This window comes from Cardiocondyla obscurior, linkage group LG06 (genome assembly GCF_019399895.1).
Source record: "Cardiocondyla obscurior isolate alpha-2009 linkage group LG06, Cobs3.1, whole genome shotgun sequence".
NCBI classification, from domain to species: Eukaryota; Metazoa; Arthropoda; class Insecta; order Hymenoptera; family Formicidae; genus Cardiocondyla; species Cardiocondyla obscurior.
The window spans coordinates 7,896,523-7,923,807 of NC_091869.1; the positions used below are offsets into that span (position 1 = coordinate 7,896,523).

At 38.9% G+C, this 27,285-nt stretch overlaps 3 protein-coding genes across 9 annotated transcripts in view; 1 reads left to right on the forward strand and 2 right to left on the reverse strand.

The window, feature by feature from the left end:
- On the reverse strand, positions 1–8,409 carry LOC139103091 (X-linked retinitis pigmentosa GTPase regulator). Of its 4 annotated transcripts, none has more exons than XM_070657452.1 (12): positions 8,344–8,409; positions 5,606–5,731; positions 3,673–3,765; positions 3,382–3,444; positions 2,436–2,759; positions 1,997–2,149; positions 1,696–1,860; positions 1,489–1,610; positions 1,335–1,415; positions 449–1,244; positions 254–342; positions 1–158 (listed from the first exon to the last, which is right to left on the reverse strand). In XM_070657452.1, the coding sequence occupies exons 1-12, from the start codon at positions 8,372–8,374 to the stop codon at positions 135–137; spliced, it is 2,067 nt and encodes a 688-aa protein (XP_070513553.1). In that variant the 5' UTR covers positions 8,375–8,409; the 3' UTR covers positions 1–134. The 4 variants fall into 4 exon arrangements, with proteins under 4 accessions (XP_070513553.1, XP_070513552.1, XP_070513551.1 ...); XM_070657451.1 differs by having other exon boundaries at positions 1,329–1,415; XM_070657450.1 differs by lacking the exon at positions 8,344–8,409 and having other exon boundaries at positions 5,606–6,938.
- The window catches only part of Barc (RRM1_TatSF1_like and RRM2_TatSF1_like domain-containing protein barc), a 25,890-nt gene continuing 2,892 nt past the window's right edge, over positions 4,288–27,285 (forward strand). The window contains exons 1-4 of one of the 3 annotated variants that reach the window (XM_070657463.1): positions 4,288–4,749; positions 8,948–9,143; positions 9,500–10,237; positions 25,881–26,047. In XM_070657463.1, coding sequence (XP_070513564.1) covers positions 9,539–10,237; positions 25,881–26,047 — 866 coding nt within the window. In that variant the 5' untranslated portion in view covers positions 4,288–4,749; positions 8,948–9,143; positions 9,500–9,538. The other 2 variants (XM_070657462.1, XM_070657464.1) reach the window with 2 other exon arrangements.
- On the reverse strand, positions 10,309–17,752 carry LOC139103102 (uncharacterized). Of its 2 annotated transcripts, XR_011545829.1 has the most exons (6): positions 17,395–17,752; positions 12,051–12,323; positions 11,745–11,978; positions 11,447–11,648; positions 11,024–11,331; positions 10,309–10,694 (listed from the first exon to the last, which is right to left on the reverse strand). XR_011545829.1 is itself a non-coding variant. In XM_070657473.1 (5 exons), exons 1-5 carry the CDS (start codon positions 17,429–17,431, stop codon positions 11,109–11,111), a joined length of 969 nt encoding a protein of 322 aa, XP_070513574.1. In that variant the 5' UTR covers positions 17,432–17,752; the 3' UTR covers positions 10,812–11,108. The 2 variants fall into 2 exon arrangements, 1 of the variants encoding a protein (XP_070513574.1); XM_070657473.1 differs by lacking the exon at positions 10,309–10,694 and having other exon boundaries at positions 10,812–11,331.

The window sequence follows — 27,285 nt, forward strand, 5'->3', positions numbered from 1 at the left end:
TTAAGATTTTTTTTTTTGCTTTAATACCAATTTTAGATTTTCGGTTCTGCAAAATCTTGGTCCCAGCGACGAACATAGCATAAGCATTTTACAAAAATAGAATGAATTGTAATGTCTCTTCGAAAAGTTCTCGATCACAGGATTGTGCACGTTTTCGACTGAAAAGTAAAGAAATATTGATAATAATCCTATTATTAAAAGTTAATACTAATATTATTTCTGTAAAATATATTTTATATTATTTGAAATGTACTTTAGCTTTTATATTCGGTACACTTGTCTTCTTAGTCCCATTTTGAATTTCTTGTTGCCGTCTTCCTTTAAATAACTTCGCCATTTTAGCTAAAAATCCATAATTAATTGCGTAATTTCTACTCGCAAATTTTAATAGTCTAAAATCGACAAAGTAAACTTTTGTTTAATTTTTAGAAAAAAAAAACTGTTTTACCTGTTCGTGGAGGCGGAGACTGCACCACATCGGCATCGTCTTGCGCGCCATCCGTTTCCGCTTTCTCTGGCTCTTCAGCGGGTATATCTTCTTCCACCTTTTCTATCGAATTCTCGATAGCTTCTATAGTTTCCTTCGAAATTGCCGATATCGATTTTCTAGTTGTTTTCGCGCTTGAATTTTCTTCGTTATTCGTCTTTATTTCCGTGTCATCTTTTTCTTTTTCTTCCTCTTGTTTCTCCTTTGAAGATTCTTTTTCGTCTCGAGTATCTTCAGCACTTTCAGATTTTAATCTCGGCGGTTTCGGCGGTGGTGTAGGATTTGTCGTCGTTTTCTGTTCTTCCTCTATCCTTGAAATTCCAGATGTCGTACATGATTCCTCAACATTTTGTGCCTCTGTCGCTACTGCATTTTTATTATGTTCTTGATTTTCATCATTTTCATTATTATTTTTACTCTCGTTATTTTCCTTGTGTTCAATACTTTCATTATCGTGGTCTTCATTAACGTGATCTTTTTCCTGCGAGCTTTCTGAAGTAATCTCTGATGAGAGATTCGCGTGTTTTCCGTCATTCGCCGAAGTTGAAATTTCTTCATTATTAATATTTGTATTCTCTTTTAGCGAATCTTCTGACGAATTTATTTGAAGCTCATTATTATTAGACGCTTCACTATTTTTATCTGAATGACGTAAGTCATCTTTCTTATCTGTCGATTTATCTACACTGTCTTCTTGTTGCTCATTTTGCATATTTATAGGAAGCTTTAAAGGAGGTAGAGAATTCTTTTTTTGCTCCTGAAAGTAATAAGAAACTTATAAACATGTCGTATTAATTTACATTTGAAACTAATTAATAATCCATGTGTAAAACATATTTACATTTACCATGGAGTCCGATCGCTGTGATTGATAATCTATCTCATGTCTTCTGCCGACTAATATTGTGTGACATCCTCCACAAGCCACCTATATAAAACAGGTAAACAATTAGAATCACAATAAAACCGTCATGTTTGTTTAAAACGATATGCAAATTTACATTTGAAACAAAAAGCTCTTGATATTTAGCAGCAAATGTTACTACGTGAACGTTATTTTCGTTTTCTTCCAGACCCAATTTTCCATGTCGGCCGTCACCACAGGTAAAGAGCTTGCCGGATTCTGTTATTAATAAATAATGTAATTATTAATGAGAGACTTAAGCATACAAGAACACGAAGAACAACCGTGGCTGAATTTTAATTACCAGTAAGTATAGCACTGTGACTTTCGCCGCAAGCAATCTTGACAATCTTCTCATCTTGAAGAGCTCCACGTGGAAGAAATTTCGGCATCTGTATTTCGTTAACGTTTGTGCCCATACCGAGTTGTCCACTAGCGTTACTGCCAGAGCAATAAATATTGCCATTTTCTAAAAAATTTACATTATTTTTATAAAATTTTTACAAAGAAGCTTGTCCATATTATTTTAATATCTTAAAGTAAAAAGAAACAAATTATAAATATAAAATAAAAATTTCTAGTCTCTAAAATTTATCGATCTCAACCTGCTAATATAAGTGTATGATGACCACCACATGCGATATGAAGTGCTGGTACAGGTAATTGCATCTGTTTCGGAGTGTCTTGAATGGAAAAGCTGGTGTTGATTCCAAGTTTACCACCTTCTGCTTCGCCGCAGACATAAACGAGTCCACTTTCTGGAAACAAGTCATGTCGCCGAATTATACACACGCTAATGTATTTTACAACCTCTCGTGTTCGTGCGAGCTGCTATAAGTATGCCGCAACGGAAGCGATTTTATCTTGTGGAAAGTGTACTGTGACGTCTCAAAGTTACTTGGACGTATTCTTAGAACTATATTTTACGTTCTCGAATCAACATCTTGATGTGTTTTATTTCTTTTTGTACATAGTAAGTACAAAACAAAAAATTTCGTAAAAGAAAAATTTTAATTTGCTTATTTATACCCTGCAAGTTATTACCAGTTAAGAAAACTGAGTGATAATATCCCGCGCTGATTTCTTTTACTGGTTCAGGAATGGGGACCTTAGTGGGCTTGTACACCAAGCCTGAAACCCCTTGCAATCCTAACTGACCCTCAAGATTGCTTCCCCAGGCGACAACTCCTCCGTCGCTCGTTAGAACCAAAGAGTGATGTGATCCCGCTGCAATTTGAACGATCCGAGGTCCAGCAAGCCCGCAATCGTGGATTAAGATTGGAGAACTAGAGCTGTCACCTATCACAGAATTTTCTCGACCCAGTTGACCTTCCTGATTGCTGCCGCATGCAAAGATTTTCTGCGCTCCTATAAAACCATTTTAGTATAACTATTTAAATTTGTTCATCAATTACACAAACACTTGTACATTCAGCAAATTGTAAAATAATTGTAAAATTTTTATTAAAAAAAAAAATTAACTATAAGATAGATGCATAAATTAGCTATATAATATGTATGTAAGGTATTTGCTTGAAGCAACTTTAATCGATTGATAAATTAACGTCTCGAATTCCTATTTAGAAAGTTAGTAAGGTGGCATGCCATTTGAAAGAGTTCTTATCCAATTGATTCCTTCAAACGAGAACAAGTTTGAAGTTGAATGACTCGACAAATATTCGCCGAAGTTCGTGACACGCAAAGCCACATATAGAAATGGTATATTCGCCTAATACCTCGCATCTGTCAATAACAGATATATATACATACATAAGGGATATTTCCAGACATCGCGTTTTTATGATCTATTACTTTGGCAAACTTATTATTTAATTACTTACGAATTAAATCCTTTTAAAACGTAATAACAATATTTGTTGCATTGAGAAAATTAGTATAGATTTCTATTTTTTATCACCACATTCATCATCAAGAGAAATGTGCTTGAAATACTTTGTAAATTGTGATACCTGCATTACTTGTTTCTTACCTGTGCATATTAAAGTATGTGCTCTTCCGCATGCCACATGAGTAACTTTTTCCGGCTTCAGAACTAAAACATATTAAATTTTAATAGAAGTTTCGAACAACGCTTAATTTAATAAAAGAATTTAATATTAACATTTAATTATAAATTTCCGACATAAATAAATGTTTTTAGAATGCAAACCAACTTCTATTTAGAATATTTAATAATATAATTTTTTTGAAGGCATTTAATAATAAACGTAAAACATAATTGTCTTTAATATTTAAATTTTTTGGTAAATATTCTACAAACTTTTTACACATGATGGTTTGCTGATGTGATTTTTGTGACCCAGACCGAGTTGACCCCAATCGTTGCTGCCGAAAACAAACAATCTGCCAGTTTCTGGAATAAAAGAGAAAACTCAAGAGAAATTAAAGAATACATTCCGCGAGATTATAATCTCACTGAGACTATCCCTAACATTAAGATAATATCTGCATTTACATAACATAGTACATTCAAGAAATCTACGCTATAAAAGTCTAGTCATCTGGACATATCTACGGGCAGGGAACACATGATTACATAATTTTAATCATAGTATTGAGCATAATGCATCAAAAAATGCAAATAGATTAACTCGGCGTTGAGTTCAACGTTTCCGAGAATTTGATCTAGCTCAGGGTTTCCAAGAATTCCGTGCGACAAGGACAGCGTTCTAATGACGATCGGACCTAATGCTATCTCACTCTTTTACGCGGTTTTTTCTTTCTATCCAATGGCCAAAATCTCTAACGGTCAGTTCAATTGTGGAGTTCCGGGCGTGAGGACGTGTTCCTAATCGCTCCACAATTTCGCGTATTTTTGGCCGCGAATAGCATAGTCTCGCATGTAAATCAGTGTCGATGTTGTCGACTCGGAAACGAACGATCGTTTTTTATACTCCTATGTTATTCCACTCACCGTTTTGTGCTTCGTTTTTGGATCGAAAAAATTCCTCGGACCGGCAAGGTTACGTCGCAAGCGCAGCGCGCGAAGCGTCCGACCTGAAATGCGCCGCGCGTTCGGCGTTACCAACCTGCTTCTCTCGCCATCATCATCAACGGCATTCAGCGAGTTCCGGCGATCACCATTGTGACAGCATGATATCTGCACTTCATCCATTTTGATAAAGTGCGTTTTGTGGAACTTAAGAAAGAGTGCGCGAGAAACATTTCGTACCGCGGTCCATCTCATTCGTTGCTTGGTCCAAGTTCTTCGCGGCGTCGGGATAATTCAGAAACTGTCACGGAAAGAAGGGGGAAGGAAGGAAGGACGGATGAAAGAAGGAAGGAAGGACGGAAAGATGGAAAATGACCTGTCCTAACCTAATCGAGAGCTACAAATGTAAGTGAACCGGCAACACGCCGTCAACCGTAGATTACTTAATTGTAATTATTATAGAAATTATTATAATTAATTAATATTCTCAAATATAATGACGTGCGCGATCTTTTGGAAAATTGTTCGCGAGTACCGCGCGTATAGTTTCTTCTAGTTTTGTTTTTAATTGCATTGTTTTTATACGCAAAACAATAATTCAGGCACGTTTAATCGAGACCGTCGCGCTAATAAGAACAACAGTGTCAGCTACGTCGACCTCTGTGTGTTCAATATCGATTTACCGGACAGTGGATATTCCTATGTTAGCATACCGAACTGTATATACCCTTTACATAGCCATGCTACAGAAGTTGTAAATCACACAGAATCATATGGTCCCGCGAGATAAGTACGAAATTCACAACGTATTAAAATTCGAGCTTTTAAGTGCTTCATACTTTATATAACGCAAATGTTTAACCGGGAACGAAATAACATTCTGTGATTAAATTTAGAAAGCAAAGAGGACAGCTCTGACGAAAGCGTCGTTGTCCTTATTTATTAATAAATCTCTCCTTTGTCTACAAACATTGATCATTACGAATCCATGGTTTACTGTCAACGTTACGCCTTACGACATTGATTAACGATATTCGATAGAAGGTATAACCAACTGTACTGCCAGTTAATTTTTTATTGAATCATTTCTTTCCAATAATTTGAGTTAGGTTCGTTTCAAATTTAGTTTGAATTGTTTCGAGTCGACACGATGATTTAGTTTAAACTCGAAAGCTTGGATTATACGTGCAACTAGGCTATTGATTATTTTTTAGACTAATCCATAAACTGTTTTGCAAAATTATACTTAAATAATACTTACGGCAAATTACGGCGGAATGCTCGTCTCCGCATTCAATGGAGATCACTGGATCTTTCCGTATGAAAAAATGCGACGCAATGTTGTCTGCAAATCTGCTGCGGCCGATTGTGAACACCGCCCCGGTCTCTACAATGTGCAAAGATCGATACATTGTTAAATATTGAAGGTAGAATTGATCGTGCTTTCTACCTGGAAAACACGCGAATTTTTTGATTGACATTTGATCAATCCTGCGTTTAGATTTTTTCTTTAAAATAAAGATTACGTGAATTTTTTTTTTAAAGCTCTAATAATTTTCACGTCAAGTTTTCTATTATATAAAATTATACTTGAAATTGCGTTTTTATTAATGTCATATTCATTATTATCGTCATTATTATAATTATTATTAATGCTATCCTTGCAGAGAATTTATTACAACATAAACGATTGCAATCATTGCACATTAGTCTTTTACGAAACTGCAAATACATTATAAGCATATCTATATTGCACATATTTGCATGCGAAACAACTGGTAGCAATCTTTAATCTCCGACTTAAGCAAAAGTATATTTAGTGTTTTCAGATTTATCACATATATGGTAATATGTATGTATAGAAAACGTAGGGTTTAAAGTTTTTTTTTTTTTTTTTTGTAATCTATACTTTACATTTATTTTTAAAGAAAGAAAAAAAAAGAAAAATTGCAAATTGTTATATTTACTCATGCCAATAAATAAATAATAAGATTTTACACAAAATTAATGCAGAAGTAGTCTCTTAAAGAATTAATGGTCGGATTCTTTTATAGATTTTTCTATTTTCGTATATTACGACTAAGACATTTTACGAAAATGTTGGATACGATAACAAAGAACGGTTAAATGCAAGTTTTATCGCAGCACAACCTTGGCATAAATTAGGTTTAAGGCTTAATGAAGTAAAAAAGACCGGAAAGGCGTTAAGACACTAAATGCCGTCTCAACACGAGATTAACAGTGCTTTATCAGCTTCCCTCTGGAAAGGTCAATAACGCAAAACCGGTAATAAATCCTTCGGGATTTACGCTTACGTCTTCCTTATCAAAAGTTCAAATGGCGGCCTTTTGCATAATTCATTACGCATCTGTTCTTCGTGGGACAGAAACGCGAACTATCTCATCGCGAATCATCTTGTTAAAGATTCCTTCTATATCGGGGAATTAATGAAAGGTGCAATTATAAGACTTACATCTTAGATACTACGTAACACACACACACACACATACACATCTTTAAACCTTGAAAGTATTTTTTCAGACCTTTAGAAATTATTTATAAATTTTAAACCATTATGTTGCAGGTTATAGAGTTTTTAATTTCTACTATCTAACTTACAACTCGATTCTCTTTTTAATTTTGTAATTGTTTAAATTTACGAGGCCGTCTTTGAATAAGTCAGATTTATATGCTTTTAATAAAAAATATTTATATAATACATAGTATCCGAATTTGTAAGGAAGATCAAATTGTTGAAAAATAAATGCAAATCTATTCTACTTTATAAAAGATTGATAGTCTTCGAGAGATTCACATATTCTCTGAGGTTATTGACCGAAAGGTCGGTTAATAGCCGCCAAATTGCTCGGCAAAGCAATATATGTACATAATCTGGTAGTCGATAGCGATTCTACACAGATAGCGATTCATTCATATGTAAAACATTCAAAATGCAAGCAGACTAGGTCATGTCGGAAGCACCGTAAAGACTGTACGAATTAAGAAACTATTATGTCCAAAAATATAAACGCAATTTCAAATTTATACTTTTATTTTCTTTACAAAATATATATTCAAAATTTTTTGATAGAATATTTAAAATGCGGAAAAAAATTAAATTTTTCTTTTTACGTCTAATTAATTTTTGTGCTGTTTACCGTGCATTAAACGTAACTCGAAAAATTTAATATCGTACAAATTTAACATAAGAGCTAAGCAATGTTCTGACGAACGAGAGTTTTCTGTCCCGATTAATCGCATTTGCAATAATAGCGCGTGATAACGTCAGGCAGTAAGTGTAACTTAATGATACGAATGCGTGCATCTGACTCGCGCAAACCACAACGGTGGCATTACCCGATTAACGAGCGGATTGTGCTGGTAGCGGCACGCTTCTGAGCAACTGACTACTGTCCGTTATTGAGGACGTTCAACGCCACGTAAATTAAAACGTCGACCAAGTAAAAAAACTTTGTGGCTTCGGGTTAATAAATAAATTACGTGCATGCTCGCAAAAAAAAAAGGCGATTGTAAACGTTCTTTCGTTCCACACGCTGTGCGCGGTGCTCGTGAATTTAAGCTTGGCTGTTTCAATCGCGTACGCTTGCAGCTTTCAGCAAACTCGCTGACCTGTCGATTCAACGTGCTCAATAATCATTTATCATCGAGTGACTAATAGACGTGAATCCCGCGGTCGTGTACATTGGCGATCGCCTCGATACCAGTAGGACGTATCGATTTTCACGCCGACATAAGGGGTACGCGTCACCGGGGATTTTAATAATGCCGGGGTGCCGTGCCCGCGCGGTTATAGGGATCGATTGCGTGGACGGTGTTTACAGAATACTTTAGAGTACTTCAAGCTGCTGGTGCGTCATGAAATCGTGCGTATGCGTGTAGAAAAAAGTCGTGAAAAAAAAAAAACTTTCTCCCTTTGTTTTTTTCTTGTCGGGTGCCTGTGCATTTTTACTCCCGTTTCCTTCTTCAAATTTGTTTTACCGGGTATGGTCTCTATGTCCGGCAGGCCCATGTTTGCACCTTACGCCGCGCAACTTGCAGCCGACTGATCGCCAGGCAAGCAAGCGTGCACGCCGGTGCTGGCGCTGGCGCTTTCAAGCCGGCCACGTATCCTAGCAACTGGAAATCAATTTCTAATAGCAACACGCGCCGTTCGCCTTTCTTCGATACCAAAGAACGATTCAACGAGAGCGGCTCGGCGGCGGCGCGGTGCTTCGATGCCGATGAACGAAGGTGGCGTCAAAGATAGATGATCGGTCCGACCTCTGTGCGAGTCGATGGAGCATCTTTTTCGGTCGAATTTATACTGCTTCGTTAGCAACAGGTACAAAACATCGAGATGAGTTTTAATTAAATTTACAGCTAGGTCGATAATAACGTATTGTATTAATTCTTGTACAATGTTTAAAAAGTACTTATTTCAACGAAATTGTATTACAGACTCGCGTTGATGCTATAAATTTATAATTGCTTTTTTTTATAACTTATCGCGACACGAATGAAAAGGATTTAATAGCGCGTTTTTATTAATACGAATTTAGCAATATTTTTACGCATTTTAATAATGTGAGGTGTATTTTTGCAGATGCCTGTAAAAGCCGTAAAAATCATTAACCTCGAACGCCAGATTATTAACATAAGTAGTGCTGCGGGCGATGTACAGGCGGCGTTGTTGATATGGCGTGATACAGCAGTCATCGTGAGCAGAGGTCAAGTTCGATATATCGCGCGTTGGTCACGTAGGCGTCCTAGCTACGCTGGATCAATTATTTGATAAGATTGTAAGTATTGTTTATGCTAACTGCCACAAGCTTTTAAATTACGCGTCATTTGGCACGATAACGTTGTGGAATTTCGCCAGGGTGAAAGATATCAATAGGTGCGGGAGGATTCTTTCACTATCAATAACTGTCGTGTTTCTAACCTCTTTACTCGACACTTCTGCGCGTTTTATATCGCGTGTCCGCGGCTTGTTTCGCGACTTATAAAGTTCGATAAGCCACGTATTGTGAACGAAAGTGCGAAAAACATTATGCCACAAAACGTACATTAACCTAAAATTTTGATGTTTCTGTTTACATTGAATTTGCCATCATGTTATGACATTACTAATAAGTTTGTGTTTTGTGCATTCTAGATCCTGTCATTTTAAAACTAATCTCATGAATCACTGAATATGGCTGATTCTCCGTCGGTCACAGAAAAATTGGAGAAACAAGATGATCCTATGAAGAATTATGAATTTGATGGACAAACATATATTTATACTGACAAGGCAACAAACATTACCTATAAGTTTGATCAAGAGAATAATAAATGGATTGTGAAAGAAGATGGCACAGTAACCTCGGACAGTATCAAAGGCTCTGACACAAAGGAAAAGAAAGAAGACCCTGGCCCCGAGAGTAGTGGTTTTGGCTTCGAAAATGACACTCATACTTATACAGATCCAAATGATGGCAGTGTATACTTTTGGGACAAGGAAAAAAACGCCTGGTTTCCAAAAGTTGATGAAGATTTTATGGCTCAGTACCAGATGAGCTATGGTTTTACGGACACAAGTACAGAGCAGTCAGACCCACCTGAACCAAAGTCACCTCTACCTTCTCAGAAAGCCAAGGAGGAAAAAGAGCAGAGGAAAATAGAAGCCAAGCGAAAGGCGCAAGAGCCCCCAACATGGTTTGAAGTGGATGAGGCACATAACACCGCTATTTACGTCTCTGGCCTACCTTTGGATATTACCATAGATGAGCTCACGCAACTCTTCACCAAATGTGGCCTCCTGGCAAGAGATGAAAAGGGGAAGGACAAGATCAAACTGTACAGAGATGGCAACGGGGAACCAAAAGGAGACGCCCTTTGCACCTATATCAAGGTAAGTGTATGTTTTATAATTTAACTTGTATCTGTTTTTAATATGCTTTTAATATTGCCGACATTATCGCATTGATGTATCAGCAGTTTATTATACATTGTTAAATACAGAGAGTACATCAATGGTTTTATGTTGATATATGTACAGACGAAGCAATGACAAAGTAATGAAGACAAGAATAGATAAAAAAATTAAGATACTGCATAAAAAATTTTGCTCGTCGATGAACTTATCTGACTGCAATTTATTTATAAAATTATAATTAGTATAGCATATAACATATCGTTGATACGGTTTAATTAATTATCGAATAATAATTGTAATTACTTACTTAATTCGCGTATCGCAATCTGCTGCAAAGAGTTATGATAATTGTCAACAACGTGAGATTTTTTTATTGATACATGGTTTCTCCACGCGTTAATTGCGAAAGATATTTAGTAAAATAATTGTCGAACTAGAAGAAAGTAGTTGTAGAAACATGATTAATTTTTTGTGTAATATTATATAGATAAATACACGAAGAATATTTAGATATCAGTAATGCAGTGGCTACAATATTCGGATCGTTAATTGGCATATCAGTAAATCTTTTATTCAAAAATTCTTGATATTTGAACAAAAGAATTTTAAAGAATTTATTTTACGATTAATTTTAATCGTAATAATTTTTCATGATCTTGCGCAAAATGTATGCAATAATAATCACAAATATTATGTATTATAGTAAAATAACTGGCAGTTTAATGTCGTTGTAGTAAAAATTAAAATAGATTTCTCTCTTACCTGTTGTAGTATGTAACAGAGCAATCATAAGTCGAGGTTGCATATCTAACTAATTACTGATATATTGATTCGAGTTCTCTTTGTTTCACGGTTTAAACAAAATTTCCTCCCGCGCAAAGTCGTTTATTCTATTGTGAAACTGCGAATAAATGTTGTTCATATCCGCTAAATTCTGAGATTGATGTCCGTTGGCTAGAAAAGCGCCGTACTCTCGTCCTTGGGGCAACACTTGGTTAACTTTCGGCACAGGGGTTTGCAAACGAGTTCTGTTCGAACGATGTCGCATGCGCTCTTTAGGCTTCACACTACTAAAAATAAAAAAATAAAAAATTTAACTAGATATTTGTCTTTAAGAAAAAATAGCGCGCGCGCATGATTTGTTCTAGTTTTATAAAAGATTTAATTTAATGTAATGATTAATACTTGGGTGGTTGCGATCCTAGTTTAACGCCATGGGCCCATTGTCGATCCTCTCCTTGGTCCAACCAATTTCTTCTCGAATTAGTTCGATTCTTCTTCCTTTCGCCTTGCCTTCTCTGTTCGTCTGAATATTTCTTACCCTTTTTTCTGGGCTTTAATCTTTGGTTTTGCGGCGCGAAGGGATCCGACTTCTTACGTCTCCTAGCTAAAAGATTGAAAATACGCAGATAAACTCCGGTACATTTATATCAGTGAAGTTATGAAAGCTCTTACCGGTGAATGTTTCGAGTGCATTTCTTACCTAGACGACCGGCAGGCACTTCGCATATATAATGCTTCCGTTCCACGCAGCTTCTCGCACTCCACTTGTATTTTAACGCGGGATCCATTATGATGCAATGCCACGCATACTTTTTCGATCTTCCGTGTTCGGCTTTCCCGAAACTCTGGAAGACCATCTTTTCACCTGTTACACCCCACTCCCAGGCCATCTGTTGCCAATTGAATATTCCGCCGATCCATCGCTCCAGTTTTGCTGATCGAGATTTACACATTAAATAAAATCGATGTGTAATAATTAGGCAAAGCGAAAATAATTTGTGCTCACTGAATTGATCTCCTATTAGGTACTTCCTCAGCATCTTGTCCTTTCCATTTCTGTCCAATATCGCAAGGGTGGCATTTCTGTCTTTGCAATGAAAGTATGCGTCCCTCCATGGTGCCGTGCCGGCACTCAGATAGTAGCAGAATCGTTTTAGCCGAAAGAATCCAATGGGACACGCGAATCGTCTCACGGGTTCATGTTGCCGTAGTGTTATAGATTGATTAGCCAAAGGACTAATATCGTAGTTTGACTGTTCCAAAACAGCCGAGGATAAGCCTAAAAAGAGAAAGACAAAAAAAAATTTTTTATTAATTCCAATTTAAAAAAATTATAGATAACCAATTTTTGTGAAATAAAAATGTCAGGTTTAAAAAATTTTTATTACATATTTCTTTGAAATGTATCAACATTTTGAAGAAGAGCCAGGGCTTTATTATTTATCTTGTAGTGTTGAAAATGAGATGCTACCTCAAAGGTGCGCTACTCTTCTAAGGATCAGTAACTTTTAACAGACTATTTTGACGTGAATTTTGTATTCCGATAAGTCTTACTATTTTGAAATGCATATTTTTATCCTGTACTTGTATAATTTATGCGCATAATTGATGTGTTCCGAGCGAATACATTTTTGTTCCGTGGCCTTGAGCGGAATTTAAGCATTATGTAACGCTGCCTGCGGTTCACGCGTGACTAAGCGCCACACCGTTGCACAGCCAAGATATAATATCGAGCATTAAATGACCGAGCATTGTCTCGTAAAATAGATTACTTAATCCGCTGTCTCGCATAACAATAGATTTGCAACGTTCTCGGGTTTATCGTTAAAATGTAAATGCCCTATTTTGAGGGCACGCCCGAAATAGGTTTCGTCGCGCAACTTCTGTAATCTACCGAAATTGTAAATCATCGTTTTATCTTTGTATTCATATGTGCTTCTCGCAGGTATATATTTCTGCGATTCTGTAGACTTTACTTATCTAAAAAATAACCGTGGAAAGAAGCACGTTACATCGATGTCTCGTTAACGAATAATGTTTTAAGGAAAAAAAAAAAAAAAAAAAAGGTTTCTTACTCGTTACAATTTTATGCGACCTGCCTGCGGGGGGTTCGACTTATTGAATCGATTGAAACTTTTAGGGCGTGACAGATCCTTTGAATGAAAAATATCACTATAAATAGAATAGCTTTCTATGATAACTACACGCGATACCGACGCCGAATACAATAGACACCGTTATCTATAATCGCTATTTAAGATTGCTGCTAGATTAAAGCACTCGTCAGCAAAGATCTCGGGATATAAATTTCAAGTGCTTTTACGGATTTCGTGCAATTTTTATTTGCGGGAACGTTTAGTAACTTTGAGGAAAACACATGCGCGACTTAATGATTTAACGAAGGATGGCGGAAAGATTTGTTCGACGTTTACTACGAATTAATGTGGCTGTTACGAAAGTACAGATATAAGCACAGCGATACGCTGGCAATGATCATTTGCCGTACATATCCAATTAATTGCTCGAAGATCCATCTTCATGAGTCATCGTCGCATAGACGAACCTCGCGCGTGTCACCATAAATTCCATTTATGATACACAACCAGTATCGCATGACTATTAATAAATACCAGAGATTTAACCTTTCCGCCCGCAGGCCTCTGATATGGAAAACATTCTCGTTCGCACGACAATTACGTGTGAAAGAACCAAGTGCTTTTATCGAAGCTCGTATCCAACCTCCGCTATGTATTTCCGACGCGAATAAATCGGCGAGGTAAATGAATCGCAGCAAGTAGAAAATTAGACCTATGTAAATTCACTTAAATCGAAATAACGTAGCTGCTTTAATATCGCGGTATCGGTTTTGACCTCGATAATAAATGACGCGAAGTTAATGAATTGGAAAGCAACTTTAGTCGTACGTTTTTTTTTTTTTCTTTTTTCTTTTTTTTTCCTCTCTTTTTATCTTTGTAACGAGCGAAAAAAAAGGAGAATTAGACATAAAATTGCGAAATGTTCAGAAAAAGTATTAAACATACTTTTCAGTCAAGAATAAATAAATTGCATAAAATATTTTACGTATTTTAAAAAATAAAAGTGCTATTAAAATTATTAAGTAAGGAGCGCAAAGTACACTCGCGTTATTTTATTTTAAACTTAGCTCGGATTTTTAAATATAATTTCTCATCTAATCTTTTAAATGGATATTTAATTGCTAATGGTGGAGCCGTGATTCAAGCTATGATACACGTATAAGTATAATATACAGATCATCATATACTTAAATGGGTCAGTATCAGATGGTTAATCGGTTAGCTAATGCCTGAAGCGTATGTTAAAGATAGCGATTGCACTGAAAGTCTGCTCGAAGCATTTAAACGTACACGTCAGTGTTCTACGAGAACTCGTTTCTGTGAATAATAAAAACCAGTAGCACTGTCCACAATTCCACGCTTCTTAATTGCCGTGCGATCGATTTTAGTTAGTCACCGACTAATAGTGGCGTTGCGCATGCACTGATTGGAGTATGTAATTTTATACTCTGTAATTACACGAAGTAAAAAAAAATTTAATCAAATACGGTTGAAGTAATTTTGGAACATTTTCTCATTTAGAAACGTTACGAATTCGTTACAAAATTTACGAAATGTTTTTTGCCGGAATTTTCCGCACGTCCGAGTATACGTGAATTTACAAACTGTGCTAAAATTCGTTCCAGCTTTGAGCGCCGCGATGTATGACTTATTTTAAAATGCGAGACATAACAAACGAGATGGTCAGCGCGCATGTTGCATATTTCATTTTAGCAGGAAGCTCAGATGCTGAGAGGGCCGTATTTATTTAAATCTTTAACGTGAAAATTCATCCTGGTATCTTTTTGTAAAGTATAATTTGATATAAATATTAATAACAAAATTAAATTGTGAGTCCTAATACTTTGATGCATTTAGAAATTAGGTTCCCTTTTTTTTTAAAAGCTCTTTGTCCAAACGCTTTCCTTCGAGACATTTTATTTAATCGGAAGTAATACATTTTCTTGTCAAATTCATATATTTTTTTAGTGTAACATATGCGTCTTTTTATCACAGGTGCGCAAGCAGTTGCATGGTACCGAAATAACTTTTGCGTTAGTAGCAGAATATATCGTAAATGTAGCGACGCTTTATTCACATAAATGTTCACGATATAGAAGGTTACGTTGAACTATTCTTTTTATTTACGGTCACGTAATTAAGCAATTAAAAATAATTACGTTTCTAGAATTAAATTATCGAATTTCTAAATGATTAATATTTCCATTCGAGAAGAAAAGATGGAATGTACGAAAAATATATACGAAATGAGTAAAGCTAAAGTGTGAAGTTGATATAGCCGTGTTAACAATGTTTTACGTATTTGTAAATATTGTTACGTCGTTATTGAATTGCAAGTACCATGGGTCATAGTTGATAACACGCGTAAGCTTTCGACATGCGCTCAAGCCAGCTCGAATTACTTGACGGTAAAATGGTAATTAACGTTGATAACTCTCGTTTATAAAACTTATTATCCGTAATGCCACATGATAGTATTATAATCTTCGAAGAAGTCTTGCAGGATATTTGATCTTTTCGAGCTCATCTAATCGATTGATATTGATAGTCGTAGATTATATTTATGGCGTATGTACTGCATATCCACCCACAACTTGCGCTTTCATTCATACAACGTTTATGGCACAAGGCTAAATCTCTGTCACTTGGGTAGACATTCTTTTCATATTTCCAGAATTTATCGCCACTTTCGCGAAACGACCTGCTATTATTTGTAATTGGTCAACTAACCTTTGATGGGTTTTTTTTTTTTTTTTTTTTTTTTATATTTACAACTTTATCAAGAACGTTAATTAAATCAGGTAAAATAAAATTTTATTTACCATCAGTCACCCGGCTCTTGTGACTTATTAATTAATTGTTGAATAATTACGTCGTGTTTATTATCACGTTACAGGCTCGATCGTAAATAATTTCTTAATAATTACATCACTGTCTAATTTAAAATTTCTGGGTTTATACAGTCGCGAGCGTTACGATTGTTACGATCGAAGTTATTCTCGCCGCAGATCTGATTTGATGGTATCGTTCCCGCCTAGATTCGATCTCGCGAAAATAGATCGGCACGTCTGTTCAGAAATTGTATGCACGTTAGACTGGGACACGTGTTCCGATAGTTAATTTATTCGCGGTTTATATTAGAAAATGCATAATAAAATATGCGCGTCCCGAAACTGTCTTCGTATCGTTTCACCTGCGAGCCGTTTCAATCTTACGCACGCAGAAATTTTACATATTCTCCGTACAAAATATGCAGTCCGTGCTTCCTTTAAGATTCGCTTCGAACTTTCATTGAACTGCAGAACGTTGACGTCGGTTTTCTCGAGAAAAATGTGAATTAAATAATGTCAGATTAAATAAAATTAATAATTAACTTTTTTTTAAAATAAGAAATTTTTTCGTATAAAAATATAACGTGACGTTTAGAAGTTTTTATTCAAAGCTGGAAGCTGAAAATATGTTGGCAATATTAAAATTTTTTAATTTATGCAAATAACAATTACGCGCTATGTCTTTGTAACTACCGATCTATATTGGAACTGTCATTAGGCTGCCAATTAGCGAAGCGCGTAACTGTTAATAGATACAAACAGCTTAATAGTGTCTTAGCATTCAAATATATTAGTTCACAATTACGTTTAATGGATTATTCTAAACGGAATAAAAATTTTAGTTTTATTTAATATTTTAACGTTTAGTAAAGAATATTTCGATTTTTGGTAAATTTATATTAATTAATAAATAATTAAATTTTTTGAAAGATATTTTATAAAATTGTAATACATATTAATTGTAGGTATTACAATTTTGTATTACCTATATATTTTGAAAAAAATCTGTGCCAATAGATTAACCGTGAGGTTAAATACGAGTCAATTATATAATAATATCGAATTGTGTCGTAATGGAAATCATAAATGTAGGAGGGGTGTAATATCAGCAAATACTGATTGCCTCCCTCTAAATAACCATTTATTACTGTAATTTCATTGTTTCAATAGAATCGATTTTGAAACAATCCATCATAAATTGCAACGTTCTACTTATACATTTTTTTTATATACTTTATTTAAAAAATTTTTAATTAGTCGTTTAAATTAATGAAGAGAAACTTCTTTTCCACCTGTTTCCTCGGATTAATCGCGCGCTGAAATCTTTCCGTGTTTACCCACTCACCCATGTGCCGGATCGTCCCTCTCATCGGGATCGCCCGCCGTGTGCTTAATCCACGTTCGCGCACTTTAAATTAATTACCTGCGATGCACAGAAACAGGGTCCAGCACTTCCACATGTCTACTCCGCGCGTCGCTTATTTTCCCAGGTGCTCGATGTAGAAGTCGCGATATGCATGCAGAATCGTCCTCATTCTCGTTCCTTGAACCTTGCTTCGCTTCCGATCTCACACATCGGTGGTCGCCGTTTCGTCGATTCGCGAAGTTCGCGCGGAGAAAAAAATCTCAGGTGATCGCAGCCCTCGTTCGCTTTCTTCGAAATCGTGGATATCTCTGTCGCGATCGATAAGGTGCACCCAGACTGTCCGTCGATCCGGACGATGGGGACCGTTCTTCGACGGAGGTTCGTGGCCAACTGAAGCCGCCGCTTCCATTCCGCTCGGCGCGTACCTTTGCGCGCTCCGAGCTTACGAGAGGAATTCTCTTGCGCCTCCCCTATCGCCAGACGCCGCCGCGATCCTTTTCCCGATTCTAAGGAGCCACAGATCTGTCTGGGTTATCCTGATTTCGTCTGAAGCGGAGACGCGATTATTAACGAAGATAATCACTCGCTGCATACTTCTCTTACTTTACGAATTGCACAGGACGATTTAGTAAAAAAAAAATTTTTTTACAATTCGCGTAGGTGCAATATTATTTTTATCGCGTTATTAAAAAAAATTTCCTTTTTTTTTTTTTTTCCTTTACTGAAAGATATAATTATAAATTTGTATTTCTTTCGTATCTACTAATTTGCGTTAATTAAAGTGATTTCGAATCGGAATTTATCGTTGCGCGAATGCACGCGCTTAATAATTTCCGTTCACGTTTTGCATAATAGTCGAAACGTCTTAGGCTCAAGGATGCGTAGACTTAGCAATCGTAGAACGTGCGATAATTGTGCGTCAACGACGCGGGAATTGTTGAACAAGCCCGACGTCGTTGCGGCGATAACTCGCGAAATGTTTGAGAAACTGCGCGTCGACAAAGCTTAAGCGCCTCAATACGTTGCGCTCAATATCGCTATCGTAAAACGGAACGTGGAATACAAGCGACTTTGCAACGGAATAAAAGAAGGTCTCAGGACCATTCGACGTGCTCGAGAGCACTTAATCAGCAGCGAAATTTCGAATATTGGAACTGGAACTGGCGGATTATTATTGTACTTCCCTGGCGCGTTAAATTATGCAAAAGGAAATGTAAAGCATAGAGTTATATATGCAAAGGCGACTGTTTCTTATTTATGACTTTATAACTCGGAATTAATACGCAATTAATCTAATTATACGAAACAATTATAACTTTCAGCACTTTTATCTGTCAATTTCGCATAATTAAATTCTGATGACAGGCCGGTTATTACTTTCAATGACTATGACTTGGAATTAATTGAGTAATAGGAGAACGCGATTATTCCATCGTTAATAAATCAATTTGATTTTCAAAACTCTATATAATTACACACGACGCGATATGTACAGGGGTGTTATGAGAGCACGACGACCTCAAATTGGGCGTATACCCACTTCTAAAATATCATCGAGACGAGATCTGCCAGACGAGCATTTCCGTTTAATGGCAGACCGCCAATTGGGCGAATTAATGTCTATCCGTCCGATAGTATCTTTTGGAGAATTATAGTTCAAGTGGAGCTGATTAGAATGTAGTAATGGGAACGGTGGGAAATGTCAACGAATAAATCTGAGATATCGCGAGGCTGAAGGTGTAATTCGCTACCGCCTGAATCAGATTTCGTAAATCTTGAGCTTAATTATTCTTATCAGTCTGTTGCTCAGGAAATTTTAGCCTGCACGTGCAGGAAGCACGGTAAATATGTATAACCTGCTCTCGTGAAATGTGTATAAAGTGCATTTTGAAAATTTTACTGTATTTTACTAGAATTGGATTGCGTTTGTCAGAATTGTCGCCTCCGTTTCACTGTATCTCTGAAAAAACGCACCGACTGCACATTCGTGATAACTGTTATGCACTCCACACGACGCCCTTAGTCGCTATCGCGGTGTTGCATAATTTAGATAATATTTTGCTTCTTTTTTAATACGAGAAACAACTATTTTTACACATGCTTTATACTATATCACGCAGCGATAAATATCAAGTGCACATAATGATAGCTTTTCTGAGAGATATATGATAAAATTAGTGATTAATCTGGCTTTTAATATTGCACATGTAAATACGTTAAAATAACTTTGATTACAAAAAAAATATAATATATATATATATACATGTATATCTCGTGCGCTTGTGACATCAAAGCGCGATTTTTATTCCACTTTTTTTATCGTATAAATGTGGATCGTGTTTTCGCGGGTGACGATGGGAGCAATGTTACGTTCGAACTACTATGACGGTGATTCATTTGCGCATTCCCGATGCTTTGAAAGGTACACCGGGAATGCTGCAATTCGCGGAATTGCAATTTGGGGTGGGCTGATGACTGCATGCCTGAAATCACAACGGTACGATTGACAGATTCAAGTAATTCTAGATATTGCGTCAGGCATTATGGAGATGTAGATGCAGTGGTCATGTTTACGACCCGAGAGTCACCATACGGTTACGTCAGTATAGGGTTACGTCAAGCTGGCCATTTAGCAGAGTTAGCTCAATTTTTCACGCTTGAATAATCTTATCAGTATGTAAATTTCGCGAATTTCTACATTTCTGCTTACAAATTAACAGTTCTACCAGTAGAATTTTTGGGTCATATCTAAAACAAATATTTACGTGTCGTGATCTGCATTTAAGATAAGATATACATACTTTATCTTCCTCGCAAACTTGGTTCTACTTTCAATACTTGATGCCTGTATGCACAGATTTCAGTTGTATAAATGAAGAGATAATTCCGTTCTCGACTAAGTTCCTATATCAGGCGACATCGCGTGTGTTCCGATGCACGTTGCAAGCATTTCTAAGTCTCTCTCAAGGTTGAGACACGAGTAAAAGTAAAATTGAAATTAATTGGTAACGTGCAACGTCTAAAAAAAAAAAAAAATTGGAGCAGTGCTTCCCGCAATTACGTCGCGTGGCGAATTGTCAATGCAATTGAACTCGCGGAGACTCGATTCAAGGTTATTTCGACTAGATTTATACGAGTGCGTTCTTCTTTCGCGTGCACGCATCGCGAAAGAAAGCGATCGGCGTTTTCAAGGGAGCGGGAAGGCTGACCACGTAATACGTTATTAAAATTGCGCGCTGCAGGGGTGAGCCGACTCTCGATACTCGACGTGCTGTGAAAAATATTTCAAGAGACATCGGCATCTATTGCGGAAAGAGTCAAAGTAACATTTTACTCGGCATTCCCGGCCGCTCAGTCAATAGTCGAAAGCGGGATCGTGAAGCCAAGTCATAGGCGACGCTCTCATATCCTATTCACGAGACAGTTGCTTTTTATCGTCGGGAAATTTCACCGGCGCGAATTCGTAATTTGCGAAGTCGTAATTGAGCGCACATTTATCGTCTGTTAAATACCGATGCGTTAACAGTTCTTAATCGCGAGCTCGCCCGTAGCGCAAACACAACGGGGGGAAAAACAAAACGGTAATTTTTACGAGCGCTCCCGTGTGCACTTTAGATCTCGTGGAATTCCGGAAACCGGTTTTGCAAAATGTGCCGCGCGTATATGCACTCGCGACGCGTAGTATCGTCTCGTAGGTAAAGAGAGACCCTGTGCCTAATATGGAGAGGGTTTTATCGCCGGACACTGCGGTTTCGATTGGGAACAATGTAATGAAACGGTGAAGGCGTGCCTGTCCCATCGGGAGGTAGAATAATAAGTATTCAATGAATGACTTGTGTCTGCGAGATAAAATCAAAATTAACGATGTTTTACGTCGGAAATCATACAAGATTTTTTTTTTTTGTGCGAAATTGACAATTATTTAGTATTCGCAGATATAAATAGATTTTTTATTTTTTAGTAGGAATATATATATTCATTATGCATTTATCGTGTTGTTGTAACAGAAAATTATTTTACGTTATTTCGAGCGTAGCTTGTCGAACGAAATTTTACTCTTAGAAGTTAGTTGAAGAGACATCCTGCAGCTTCGCGCGGCTTATCTACGAAGTGAAATGTATCCCGAAATACGCATCTCAAGGGAAGCTAGCTAGCTAGCGCTGGCTGGTACCACTCAAGATATCGAGCCGCGAGATACGACGATACATTATTATCTAGCAGGAGCAGAACATTATTTCATACCAAGCGTTGCATATCTAATGAGAAATGCTTTATCGTTTTTAAATTGCACCTTCTTGCATCACGTTTCGACGTGAATTCTTCGTGTCGCGCAAACTGCGCAGTGTTTCACGCGTAACTACTTCTCGTCGCAATTCTTTAAGCTGAGAACACCTTTTGACTGGCGTCGTAATCTCGCGCTGCAAATTAGGCTATAAAAATTCGGCGCGCGCGTCTCTCCCGCACGATGACACGTTAAGCCGTAACTGTAAATTGGCCACGATGCAATGAAACTTACATGCGCGATCATCGAGCGTAATTGGCTGACTCATCCCTGGAATTTCGTGCGATGCAAATTAGTGGGACACGATCTTAAATGTCAATAGCGTGGGCGTAGCGCCAACCGTGCCATCGTTCTAATGACAATTCAGTACGATCTTTCGAGTCGGTGTTCCGCGAGGCCGTGCGTGCACCTCGGCGTCTTTAAATCAACGCCGCATCGGTGCACCTTATCACTTAGTTCTCGTTTTATTCTTGCGCCTAAAAATAACGAGGTGTTATTAAAGCGCTTAAGAAAGCAACGAGATATCGTTGCGTATGCACTGAAGAAATTTTTATCCCTCCGCTGAGTCAAAACAAGAATTTAAAGTAATCTTTCGCCATCAAAACTAGCCGCCTTTCTCTCTCTCAAGTCTCGAGTCTTCCGCTTAGCGCGTTTCTTAACCTTGCACTTCAACCTGTCTTCTTTACTTACGGAACCTGCAGTTTATCGGAATGCAAAATGCGCGGAACTATGAAGTGGCGTTCGTTAACGATACGAAATTATAAGCGACGGTGACGATCGATGAGAATTTCTTTCTGCTTTGTTTATACGATTAGATAAAATGTTTCCCGAAGAAAAATATTTTTTCTGGCTGTGTTTTAATGAATTGTCATCCCGCGTGTGCGACCACGGTATTTAATACATCTCCGCGAGATATTTGGCCGCGTGCCAGCATAGTAATGATAATAGACGCCGGCCAACTATAGTTACTCGGAGGGAACGTCAGTATTCATTGCGAACCATGTTAGAAACACGATGTCTCGCAGTAACGATGATCCACGGCGCCTCGAAATTTTGTCGCCTGTCATTAATCAGCGTTACACGCAGATAAATGATATTTCAGATACTATCTTGTACACATGGAGTTTTGCATTTATCTCGCGCTGCGATACAACGACACTTGTGCATTATTTCACGAGTTTTTTTTTTTTATCGTTGCGCCGCGTACAGTGCAATTACATGAGTTGCGGGTGTTAGTCATTTGAGAAATCACATCGCGGCGTTTACATACCAAGAAGCTTATCTTATCGGGAAGCACGCTCGCGAGCGGTCACGTAATTGTCCAATTTATGCGTGTATTCTTAGTACGTTGCAACGGGGAAAGAGCTGGCGGACTAATTAGCACGTAGACGGGCAGCCGCGATACGCGAAAATCGTCGGCGGCCGCACATACTTGCCGTCCACAAATGTGTTAACAGGCAGAAGATCAACGGCGAATTTGAGTATGCTCTTCTCCGCGAGACGTGAGAATATTTTCTCGAGGCGCGACCAACACCATTAACGATTATTACGTGTGTACCCTGAGAGGCAGATATGGCATTTGCTTCGACGACGGCGGCTAGCGTACGTGACTTTAGGGTGGAGTGCGTCAAGTCACACACGAAGCGCCGAAGAAGGAGATTGAGCGGGGGGAGATCACGTACGTCAGTTGCCGCAGCAAACGCCATAACCGCCTTTCAGGGCACCTCGGCCGGAGAGGAGAACGCGTGCGATTTAACGTAAGTGAGCTGGATGCTGGATGCGAGGGTATACTATAATTGTAGTGATCTAACGCAGACTGCGTCAGGAGATGACCGCGGGTGCTGCGTCTGGGTGGTCGAGGGACTTGACAATAAGTCGAATTCCATCGGCGGCTATCGCGACCGAGCCACGGTCCTGGAAAGACTGGAACCGCGCTCATCAAACCGGCATTTTAATCACCACTGGGCGGTTCACGCGAACCATCACGATGATATGCCTGTACTGCCTACGTGTCGCACTATTTCACGCGTTATCTAATCGACGATAGGTTGTTTTCCTTTCCCGATGAGTCTTGTATAAAATGTTTGTTTAAGCTAAACGTTTCCGAGGAGATAATCTTAACGGAGGAAAATAAATGATTTTGCGTGATTATTTTCTCGACGTCGCGTTAACTTTTTGCGTGAACCGGATCCCTTCCGGGGACAAACGGGGCGGGAAAAGATGCTGATTTCGTGACGCGAGATAGATTCATGCTGTAGAAATTGAGTAAGAGAATCTCTCTTACTCAAATCGCTTTTGCAAGTCCCGTGTGGAGATAGTGACGTCACGTTGCCTTCCGCTCGTGTTCCACCGACGAAGGGCTAGGCGAAAGCGAGACGCGCTCGAAGAAAAAGAGCGGAGCCTTGAAGCTGTCTGGCGCGTGGGTGTTACGGGATGATGCATGAAAGAAACGGCGAGCAGGCCCTTTATGTCCGCAGGTTCTTAAGGTGTGTTTACGTGACTCTTGCCTCTCGCGTGGATATCCTTGAGCCTAGAACTCTCACGTAAGCGGCGAACACAAGCAAAGTTCGTTACGCTTCCACCACGCGGCTTTCCCCACGACGACCATATTGCTGCGAGGTAGCAATTTCACGAGCGAGCGACCCGAGATCGCTCCCTATTTTCGATCGGCAGCGAAATTAAGAGGAGAACGGCGATCATTTCGTACCTAGGAATTTCGCCTAAGTGGGTCGACGGTAAATCACCGTCGAGCGCCCTCGAACACTTCCCGGAATATTCTCCGCTCGGTTTCTCGATCTCGAGATATAAAGCGCGGCGGGGAGGCGATTTTTTAGGTCATCGTTACAAGGGAGACTTGTCTCGGGAATCGTTACGTCACTCGTCGCGACATCGTCTCGGTGCGCGTATTTAGACGGTCGTCACTCCGGTCACGTCCGCTTCGCCATGTATTATCACGTCAAATGCATATGAAACGAGGACCATGCCGTTGCATTATGCAGACTGTCTCCAAGTATTCGACCACCGAATTCAGGAGTGGCGGAATCTTATCTCGCCCGGATATCTCCTCCCCACGAATTTCCGAGGCTATAAAATATTCCGTACTCTTGTTTATCGTGCCTTCGTTCGAGGAACGAGAGAGACAGTTGGCAAATACTTATTTCCTGTGGTATTTATAGGGCTCGTCTCTGATTGGCGCGAAGTCACGGTTAAAATGGCTTTAAGTCGTCCGCGTTTTACGGCTTTTGTAAATAAGCGTGACGCCATTACCGGCTGAACGGTTTCGCTATTTCTGATATATTATACGCTTTTTGACATATCTGATACCCGTGACGCGAACGGTGGCGCAACAGCCAGAAATAATTCCGGGAGTTTGCGGATACTGTCGACCCGCCGTAATATACATACACGTATTTAATAGATGTATTTTTACGATCTGCCTGTCAAATGTTCTTTGGGATTTCTTCGAAAAGGAATGAATGAAGAGTCGTAAAAATATTCAGAAATATAATTTAGTTTTGACAATGTAAAATCCTTAATTGCCGGTTTAAATTTCAGAGCTCACGCTTGCCTCCGTCTAATTCCAGGTTTTCAGATCCTTTGAGTTACCGTTTTAAATCTCTTTTTTTTTTCTTTTTTTTTTTGTACACGCTATTAAAATTCCGTTGAGTACTTCTTCTCTTCTTCGTTCGAATAAATATAACAGAAAAATTTTCAATGCCGCTTTTAAATAATTATTACAGAAAGTAATATAACGCTAATTAAGCTCTGTATACGCTATTTGTAATTCATTATACCCGCGGTAATTGAGGAAATTTGAATTAACAGAGTTTCGCCCGGAAAATTGGGTTACGCAATAAAAGAGCTGATAGACTTAATTAAACGGCCGGTGAATCGGGAGGACGCTCGTTTCATAAATCCACGGTCAAACCCTTCGCGTGTAAGCTGGAATTTATTTATCGCCGATTGTCATGGGCGTAGCCGTTTAATAAAACGCATTTAAATCGATCGGGAATTTTTACCATGGGCTTATCATCAACTTTATCGCGAGCACATTGTCAGGTAACAATGGCGTTCTATTACTTCGGCACAATAACTAGGAACTGCAGCCTATTAACGCCGCCTCTTTTACGTTCCGCGTTAATTACTTTCGGTACAAGACGCGCAAAAATTTTCCGAGCAACGCGAGATTTATTTTTCGCCGAGTTTCTTTTTTTATAACACTCGACGAGTCTTGCTAATTATCATCGGTTATCTGTTTTAGGTGGAGTCGGTAGATCTGGCGCTAAAGATTTTAGACGGCTCGCAAATCCGAGGGAAAACGCTCTCGGTGCAGAGAGCGAAGTTTCAAATGAAGGGCGAGTACGATCCCGCGCTGAAGCCGAAGCGGAAAAAAAAGGACAAGGAGCGGCAGAAGAAGATACACGAAAAGTGAGTTTTCCGCAAATTTCCAAGTATTCGCCGTTGCGAACGCACCGCCGCTAATCCGTCGCGTTGAAACGGTTAATCGATTAGCGTTTCGATGTACGTAATCGCGCTAAAACAAATATTTATTCCTGAAAGCCCGCTCGACTCGTGGCTCATCGTTTTAAAGCGTGTGATGTCACTTCCTCCCGCGCGCGATGATCTGCGTTGCGAAATCGAGATGATCGCGGTCCATTCATCTCTCTTTTCGCTCGCGTCCATGCGAGACGGCGTATCCCTCGGGGAATCGAGATACGTTTCATCCGCCGTGCATCCTCGCCGCCACGCGTGTGCATCTTATTAAGGTTTCTGCGCGGTGCGATGAAGAACGCGTGTCGCAAGCGGCTCGTTTAAGGCGGCACGAGAGACGATGCCTTCGAATCACGAAGCGCGTTGTATTTACGCGCGATTTTATAAACGATACCATGTAATTTAGAAAAACCCCTCGCGTGCATCCTCGCGATACATGCCTCGTGTAACACGTGTTGCAGTCTCTTATAATTGCCCTGCCATCGGCTGCTTCGGCTTCGCAGCCGCTAGACTGCTTGGCGTTGGCGGTTCCGGCGAAGACAGCTGTGCGCGTCGATTACCCGCATTTAGTTTGCCGGTCCGCATACAGACCAGCCCAAAATTATACGAGCACGGTGAGCTTCTAGAGAGATCACGACTCGAGTCGTTAACCGAGGCGCATGATTCCGCCGGGCACAACATTGACTTTGTTCCGCGCGCCTTTTGATTAACGAAGGTGATCGAACGTTTCTTGTACGACTGAGGAAGAAACGTGCTTGATCTTACGTGCGTTCGTGATATGCTTACGCGAGTTTTGCAGTAATTTTGATTAAATTCAAGCACGATAATGATGAAATTCAAGAGTATTCTTTTAATGACAGATCGAGGCTCCGTAAAATACCTCGACGATATTTATACATCGCCTCTCGCGTGATTCATCTTTGGCATCGATTTCTCGTTCTCATCGTATTTCATTGTGTTGCCCAATCGGGCTGCATCTCTGTCGCCTTCGTCGTTAGCAGTATCCTCTCGTTATCCGGCGTAGGTCGCGTGCGCAGGGTCAACGCCCTGAACTTTGTGAAAACCAGTTATTGGTGAACGCGCGCGGGCCCACGTCCGCCGGCCGGAAGTAGTCTTTGCCGCAACACGCTCTTTCGACACTCGTCGCGAATCTGCGTTGCCATTGTAACGTTTCC

Excerpts from the sequence above, each read along its gene's own strand:
- LOC139103091 (XM_070657449.1), bottom strand. The coding sequence starts at position 5,825 with ATGTCAATCAAAAAATTCGCGTGTTTTCCAGGTAGAAAGCACGATCAA. Across the intron at positions 3,766-5,605 it reads GCATTCCGCCGTAATTTGCC|AAACTGGCAGATTGTTTGTT; the intron begins GTAAGTATTATT and ends CTTTTATTCCAG. Across the intron at positions 1,245-1,328 it reads GATCGGACTCCATGGTAAAT|GAGCAAAAAAAGAATTCTCT; the intron begins GTAAATATGTTT and ends TATTACTTTCAG.
- LOC139103102 (XM_070657473.1), bottom strand. The coding sequence starts at position 17,431 with ATGTGGAAGTGCTGGACCCTGTTTCTGTGCATCGCAG. Across the intron at positions 12,324-17,394 it reads CCTGTTTCTGTGCATCGCAG|GCTTATCCTCGGCTGTTTTG; the intron begins GTAATTAATTTA and ends TTCTCTTTTTAG. Across the intron at positions 11,979-12,050 it reads CCTAATAGGAGATCAATTCA|CAAAACTGGAGCGATGGATC; the intron begins GTGAGCACAAAT and ends AATCTCGATCAG.